Below are 8,424 nucleotides of genomic sequence, written 5' to 3' on the forward strand. Positions count from 1 at the left end.
ACTGCAGCACAAGGGAGGTTGAACGGGCTACAGAATGCAGGTTCAGTTGCCCCTCTATCAGCAGTCCAACCCCGTCGCCCCAGGCCGTCCAGCGACCTGTCAGGCTATGGTATTCCGTTGCAAGTCGACAAGCAACATTAGCGACCGTACTCTCCAACCGCCCCATGTACGTGTCTCCTCTCTCTCACCCATACTTGCAGCATGTATGCCATGGATTTTGTGAATGGAAGAAATTCCTCTGTAATTCTCTCGATTCCAATAATTATTTTAGATTGCGATAGGCGTGCATTTGAATTTTGGTAAGCACATGTGCTCTGCTGCCCATAACCTCTTTGTTGTTATGTTTCTAAGAATTGGACAATCTTTTTAGTTTTAATTTCACAATAACTAGTCCTAGCTAAGTGTATATTGATGCATCCAGAGGTACTTGCAAATCAGGATTTTAACTCCTTTGATAATGATGCTGAAATTAGGATTGAGCATGAACACTAAAATGGCAGAGGATTCGCTATTGGCACTACAATTTATTTCCCTTAATCTTTTACTGAACTTTGAGTAAATATTTCTAGCTTTTCCTTAAAAAAGTTCATGCAAAATAACTGAGTTGTGTTACAGCTGGCGTTGAAATATAGTATGATCTGAAAAATGGGAAGGTGCATGAAAAATATAAGTTCACCTTAAAAAAAGCTCAGTGGTTCAAAATGTGAAAGAAAAATGAAAAAAGTTCATTGGCTTTTGTGTTGTGTGACTTTAGAGTTCAAAGTACATAAGAACATAGGTCCACTCTGCAAAAACAACATTACACACATAAGAATATAAATCCTCCCAAAAAGTTCATTTACGAGCATCTTCTGCTCATCCATGAGCGGGGCTCCTCCTTGTGGTTATTGCTCATCCATGAGCGGGGTTCCCGAGGATCCCATTGGCGGTGGTCCATCGATGGTGGCTCTCGACATTGTTTCCTTAACGGTGCTACAATTCTAAATTTATTATTGAGTCATACTAGTACTGATGAAATGGGAAGCAAGGTTGAATGGGAAGCAAGTGTCACATGGAACCTCAATTGAAATGAGATGTAAGGTTCCACCTCTAGCCTACCCAAAACAACCATGTCATCAGTTCAAAAGTCCTGGGGTGTACCTATAGAATTCTGAAGATGTGACTACATAATTGTTTTCTTGTGCTACTAATCTACTATATCATTAGTTCAAAGTGTACTAAAGATACAACCCTAGGTGTGTTGTGGTGCGTGCTTAATTGGTTACTGATGTGTGTAGGGTACGACCGGTGACAACGAGTAGGTGGCAAGTGTACCACATCGAGCAACAAGACAGAGGTATGAAGCAGATGTGCGTGGTGTGCTGTCATTTCATAAGTTCAAGTGTTTGCTCAGTTCATGTGTAAGCACTGGAGGAGTTCAAAAAACCAGAACTCATGCAATTTCATAAAAATATGGTGTTTCTTCTGTACCATCGGAATGAGAGAAAAACATTAGTTCAATTTTTCCATACCATCGCTTTTATTGCTAAATGATTTAGACACTTGTTTTCTTGATGCCATCATGTATTTGCTTAAGTACTTCAGCTCAACAAAAAGCTCCAAAAAATTTCAGAGTTTGTTTTCAGAAAAGCTCCATGGTGTTTCTTCGGCTACAGCATCCATGCATCCAAGTCGAGCTCTGACCGCAGTCCAAGTGGAACTACGACCACCATCTTCACCCATCGCTGCACCCATTGATCACCCACACAGTGAGAACGCCATCTCATTTTTCTTTGAACATTTTCTTAGCTGCAAGTAAAAGTTCAGAGTTTGCTTTTTCACCATGTCTGCACTTCATTATAGTTAACCATTGGTCCATTTCTCAGCTGCAAGTAAAGAATGATCTTGCACTTCATTATAATGCCCTCCTCCTCTGTTTCTCTTGCTCTCTAAATCTCCTTTCTGTCACTAATTTATTTTCTCTCTGAATGCAGCACGAGGGAGGCTGGAGCGACTGCAGACTGGTGACGAGAACCACTTCAGTTCTGTTGTTCGTGTATTGGAAGTACGTATCCTCTATCCAAGCATGAGGTAGAGGTAATTTCTCCCCTGATGCAACCTATTTTGAAAGTAGCCTGAGACCCATCATGTCCTATATACAGATTCATAGTATAACACATCAATGGAAGTTTGTTCTGAAAATTAAAATTGTTCTGGATGTACTAATAGATTAGTTGTTAAGTATTGGAGTGTTTCCTTCTTGTTTTGGACAAATGGAAATCTACAAGACAAATGTACTGTTAGATTCAGAGCGAACCAGTACACCAAACAGAAAAAAGCAAAGGAAAAAAACTCACTCCAGGCCACTCCACCAAATCCGAAGTGGGTCAATCCCCGACGCAATGCCCGCCACCACCCTCGGGACAACCTTCCACCACCTCCACCGTCGCCCCACTCCACCTCCCGGCCACACGCCCGTCGCCGTGCTCCTCCTTGCTGTTCAAATTCTTGTTTTGGTTATGTCCAAAGAAACTCGTAATTTTGATAAATGATGAATTGTGTTTTCTCGTAGAAAAATGATGCTCTGTAGGTGGTATAGCAGTTCGCCATGTATATCTACCATCAGTCCGTAAAAGGACGAGTATGTACTGATGCTAGAAATGATGCTCTGTAGAATTTCTTCTAATCTAGTTCGAATTTGGTCTACTTGAGTAATTCTATCAGTTCATGACAAGTATGTACCGATGCTAGAAATGTAGGTCATTTGTGAGTCATGTTTTTTTCAGAGAGAAAAGGAGTTTGTAGTTACATCACATGGTGTACTGAGCAACATAAACATGGTTTCCTTCATAAATTAGTTGTTTTTGGTTAATTCGTTTACATGGACAGTACAAACGCACATTGTTGTGTAGTACATGTGTGTATTGTGATTGTAATTTTGGTTTTAGTTAAGAAAAAAATAACAAAAAGGTTCATAAAAGAACCCAAAACATTCGATAGTCCTGGAAGTCCAAATTTCAGTTCAACATGTTTTCTATCATTAGCTCATTAAGAACCCCAGAAACTTATCTGGTGGTGTGTGTGTGTGCTGCTGCATCCTTGTCCGGCCGCTCTAATCCACTCTCAGTACAACTTCTCTGCGACCTCATGTTCACAAATCTTGTAGTACATTTTTTAATAAAAATCTTGTAGTACTATGTAAAGCAAGCGTGGCCAACACATACTTTAGGTGTCGCGGTAGTACGCACTATTGATGGTGGCCTTCCTTTGCGGCGCTACTACTTTGCCACCTAGAGTAGTACTGCTACTACTTATCATGTTGATACAACCTAGCGAACAGTACATGTATTTGATTTACGGTTCTGTAGGAAGAAAAAGTTCACCTATATAAAATCTCTAGGTTTAGTAAAGCAATCTTTTTGTTTAGTAGCTGATACTGCTCAAGTTTATTTCTTGTTGTACATATGATGTCCAATTTTTTCTTTCAGTTTGGTTAAATTTATAAATTTCATTCAGTTCAGTTCTTATTGTAGTTGGATTTCAGTTTCTTATTTGAGTTGAGTTCAGACATGTGTTTGAACTTGCAACCTCATAAACTACGATCTCAAATAGAAGTGTACTAAATGCAGGTACTAGGTGGTGGCATTGCTTCACTTCTCTTGTTACGTTCTCTTCGCCCAAATTCGGAGGATCGGGAAAATAAAATATCATTGTTTTGACATGCACTACTCAAAAGAAGTCGTTTCTGTTGAAAAATTGTTTCGCTTGACATGTACTCCCTCTGTTCCGAAATGTAGGTCGTTGGGGGTTTTCTAGTTCAACTTTCGTCTAGTAACGAAATATCGGCACTTTCCAATTTTGCCCCCCGCGTCTCTCCACTCGCTCGCTCACTCGCCCAGCCGCACTGCCTGCGCTCACTCTCTCCCACTCGCCCAGCCGCACTAGCCGGCCTCGCCGTCGCTTGCCGGCCTCCCCCCTCTCCCCGTAGCTCGTCGGCCTCCTCGTCGCTCACCGGCCTCCCCGTCTCCCCATAGCTCACCAGCCTCTCCCTCTTCCACCGCCACTTCTCCACCACCCCGCCTCCACTCACATCCCGGAGGTAAAAAAAGTCCAATCTTTTGCGCCGGCGACGAGCCTCTACTCCACGGAGGCGTGGATATGGATGTGCTAGCGCTGGATCTGGGCGACGGAGGCGTGGATGTGGAGCGGCACCCGAGCGGCCGATCTGGAGCGGTGCCGGAGCGGCGGATCTGGAGCAACGTCGTCGTCCTGACGGTGCCCTGCCCCGCCACGCCACGTCGTCGTCGTCGCGGAGTAGCTGCTTCCTCCTGCAGTAAGTACTCCTGGTAGTCTTTCTTCCTGTCGGTCGATTTGTTTGATCTGAAACAGTTGTCTCTTTTTCTTGGTTGGTTGGATACCAACAGTGAAAATGGAGAACGAGAGGGAGGGGCAAATCACGGCCGCCATCATGGATTTGAATCTTCTCTTCTTACGTTGCTGTAGTACTGGCTGCAGTCTTGCTGTACAATCACTTGCAGTCTCTCCTACTCCTCTTGCTTTCTTACTCCTCTCCTCTCCTCCAGATTGCACTAGTGAGGATTAGGATCGCAAGTGTAGCAGTATTATTGGAGTGTCCTCTTCTCTCTTCTTGCTCTCTGTGTGGTCTATCACACACAATTTAGTGTTGTTTATCTTGTCTTTAATTATCACTCTAACAATTGTCTCTCTTCTTGCCCTCTTGCAGGAGTAATTTAGTTGCTCTCTTCTCTCTTCTCTTTCTCTTGTCTTCTCTTTCTTCTGTCTTCCCTTTCTCTTCTCTTCTCTGCTTGCTCTTCTACTCTCTTCTCTGCCAATTTTAGTGTAGAACTAGTGTAGGAGTACAAGCAACCTTCTTCTCATTTCTTCTCAGTCAATTAAACCTTTTCTGTTAATTAAACCTTTTCAATTCAGTAAATGAAAGTTTCCATTAAACCTTTTCTGTTAAATAAAAAAAAATAGTAAATGAAAAGCTGCTGCTGCTCTGAAACTGTCGCTGCTGCTATTGTTAAACTACTGCTGCTGCTCCTGCCATACTCCACCTGCAGAAGAACCCAGCAGTTGTTGTTGCTGCTGCTGATCAGTATGACTCTAATCTCTGTAGTTGCTGCTGTTGCAGGAGAAGGAGCACGCCCAGGAGAAGAAGGATCAGGAGAAGGCCCTGAGGACCTGGGATCGCTGTTGCTGGATCTGGATCTGGGACCTGGGACCGCTGCTGCTGCATGCTCCTTCTGGGAGACGAGGATCCTCCTTGGCGCCCCTGGATCACTGTTGCTGAAGACGCCCCTGGAGGGGACCTGGGCCTGGGAGCGTGGAGGAGAAGCAGGGGCGGGCGGGCGGGTGATGGCCTGGCGGAGAATTTCAAATCCTCGGATGGAGGAAGAAGACGATGGGGATACCGATTCATACTAGGGGCAGCGATGTAAATTCCACTGTTTTCACCTGGTCGGAACCAATCCTCCAGCGGCCTACATTTCGGAACGGAGGGAGTACTTGCCAACAATTATGTATAATAAATCATGTCATTGTATCTAGAAAAAGATATATTGTGTTTTCTGCTGTTGTATTGAGTTGCTATCTATTGCTAATGGTACGATGTTGCTATTGCTCTGTGTCATGTTATGCAAGTTGACACCGAGTACACGTTGGATGATATACTTATATAGTAAATAGCTAAATATTGATTTCTTCCAATTTTTATTTTTCGCCCTTGCATGTTTGATGTTATGCCTACGTGAGCTGAAGCGTTTTAAAAATGTTGGCAGGAAAGTGTGTGTATTTGGCAGAATAAATGTTGGTAAGTTCATGGATAAATAATTTCATGGTTACGAAAACCTTTTTAGAAAAATTAGAAAATAAAGAAATGAGATACATTACAGAAGAATTGAGGAGGTTTGGGTACAATGAATCCAGAAAGTTCAAAGTTAAGAAAGCGAAAAGGTCGGACCCATGAAAAAGAGAGGTCCGGAATAAAAGAGAACATTATGAAATATAAAAAAAATATCAACAAGGAAAAGTTCAAGTTGCAAAAAGAGACAGGTCCAGAACACGCTCAGTACAAAACCATACATATATCCGTTTAAGTACTCTTTTTCTTGAACATATATTCGTCCGTTCTAGAAAGAAAAATGGTTGAAATAAAAATATTTATCAGTACAAGTTAAAAATGGTGGTCCGTTCGGAATAAAAGAAATGACAGAAATTCAACTTGTAAAAGTTCAAGCAAAAAGAAACCTCATGCAATTCAAATGAGAAAAGTACAAGTCTGCAAATGAGAGAAGTCTAGAACATCATTGTAAAAAAAAGTTTAGTTCAAACAAAAATAAAAAAACATTTTCTTTTTGAAAAAAATATCATTCAGTTCGATGATATAAACCATGCAAGTACAGGGGCGACGATACAATAAATCATTGAAGACTTACGAGCAAAACAGAGCAAAGTCTAGTTAGTGAAAACACGCTAAGTACAAACCCATGCAAACATCAGTACCTTTTTTCGGAACCATTCAAAATTACTCTAAAAAAATAGCTCAGTACAAACATACAGATATATCAGTACGACTATTCTGTTTTTCAGACGAGAAAACAGCAGGATCCGTCATGCCGTTTTCCAAATTACTCTTAAACGGTTGCGAAGTAGAGAAAACGTTCAACATGACTAAGTTTCGCATTTTCGATAGCTATCCAACGATATATTATTTGCCCCTTTTTCGGAATCATTCAAAATTACTCTAAAAAAATAGCTCAGTACAAACATACACATATATCAATACGACTACTCTGTTTTTCAGACGAGAAAACAGCAGGATCCGTCATGCCGTTTTCCAAGTTACTCTTAAACAATTGCGAAGTAGAGAAAACGTTCAACATGACTAAGTTTTGCATTTTCGATAACTATCCAACGGTATATTATTTGCCCCATTTCAATAAACTTTTCAAAAAAATCGCGTTCAAAATCAATTTTAACCATATTTGAATTCATATTTAAATCGTAAGGAATTAGAAAAAAGTTTCTATATGCAATAGTTGCGCATTTTCCATAGCTTTCCAACGCCGTATCATTTGCGTCAATCCGACAAACCGTTTGCAAAATACAATGAAAAACATTTCGCCTAGAATTTCACCATTTTTCAAATTACTTTTAAATCATATAGAATTTGAAAAAATAGTAGATATATGGAAGATGCGGATTTTCACAAGCTTTCCAACGCCATCTCATTTGCTCAATTCCGACAAACCGTTTGAAAATTAAGTTCAAAATACAATTCGCGTTTTCGGTTTTGAAAAAAATGGTTTTTTCAAAACTGCTCTTAAATCATAATTTCTTTGCAAAAACAAACTATAAGATTGTAATGTGGATGTCAAGAGCTTTCCAACGATATATTACACGCCCCGTTTCGACAAAAAAAATTGCAAAAAAAATTGAACTAAAGAAGACGATTTTTAACAACAACAGAAAGCATCAGTTCAACCGCTCGATTTTCATCAGTTCAACCGCTTGATTTCATCAGTTCAAGTAGGGTAACAGAATAATATTCTGTTACCATAACAGAATAGCCTAGATGTATGTATGTATATATATATATATATATATATATATATATGCTCGGTTCTACAAAATATTATATTTATATATATGCATAACGTGTACAATATGTAGTATCGTAAAATACTAGCAGACGAAAAAGAATTAAATGGAAAACACAAAATTAAAGGAAAAATAAATAATAAAATCAAAACCCCCCAAAAATTTTAGTACCGGTTGGTGTTACCAACTGGTACTAAAGGTCTCCCCACACCCGGCCCTGGCTCGTGACACGTGGTGGCCCTTTAGCGACGGTTCATGCTGAACCGGTACTAAAGGGGGGACCTTTAGTCCCCACCCTTTAGTGCCGGTTATGGAACCGGCGCTAAAGGCCCTTACGAACTGGGGCTATAGCCCAGTTCTGCACTAGTGGGGCCTTGTTCTTTTCACTAGCAGAAAAAATCCTAGTTGACCTCTTAGGTGCAGGAGCCTTGGGCTTGGACTTGGGCTTGTAGGGAGCAGCAGACTTCATAGCATCTAACATAAGCTTCTGAGTCTTTACTAGAGGTGCATCTGCAATTGGTTCCTCCTCCTCCTCCTCCTCATCATCATCATCATCATCATCATCATCATCATTATCATCAGCAACCAAGGAGGGTTTGCCAATGACATGAGCAGTTGTCTCCCTTGGCCTCTACTTCTTCTTGCCTACGTCATCCTATGTATCACTAGGCTCCTCAAGTGTGAATGTCATGGTTTCTTTGGGAGCTGAGGCTTTGCCTGCTTTGGAGATTGGGACCTTCCTCATAGCAGTTCTATCCTTGGCACTTGGCCTGGTGCTAGCAAAAGTACCATACTCTTTCCTTCGCAGTGCCTTCTTAGATG

At 41.1% G+C, this 8,424-nt stretch overlaps 1 protein-coding gene across 2 annotated transcripts; it reads left to right on the forward strand.

The window, feature by feature from the left end:
- Nucleotides 1-3,821: 3,821 nt before the first annotated feature.
- Nucleotides 3,822-5,693, forward strand: LOC119276140. 2 transcript variants are annotated; one of them, XM_037557134.1, is made up of 3 exons: nucleotides 3,822-4,312; nucleotides 4,404-4,501; nucleotides 5,135-5,693. In XM_037557134.1, exons 1-3 carry the CDS (start codon nucleotides 4,138-4,140, stop codon nucleotides 5,291-5,293), a joined length of 432 nt encoding a protein of 143 aa, XP_037413031.1. In that variant the 5' UTR covers nucleotides 3,822-4,137; the 3' UTR covers nucleotides 5,294-5,693. The 2 variants fall into 2 exon arrangements, with proteins under 2 accessions (XP_037413031.1, XP_037413029.1); XM_037557132.1 differs by lacking the exon at nucleotides 4,404-4,501 and having other exon boundaries at nucleotides 3,826-4,312; nucleotides 5,135-5,625.
- Nucleotides 5,694-8,424: the final 2,731 nt, after the last annotated feature.

The sequence above is a fragment of the Triticum dicoccoides genome, chromosome 3B (genome assembly GCF_002162155.2).
Source record: "Triticum dicoccoides isolate Atlit2015 ecotype Zavitan chromosome 3B, WEW_v2.0, whole genome shotgun sequence".
Taxonomy (NCBI): domain Eukaryota; kingdom Viridiplantae; phylum Streptophyta; class Magnoliopsida; order Poales; family Poaceae; genus Triticum; species Triticum dicoccoides.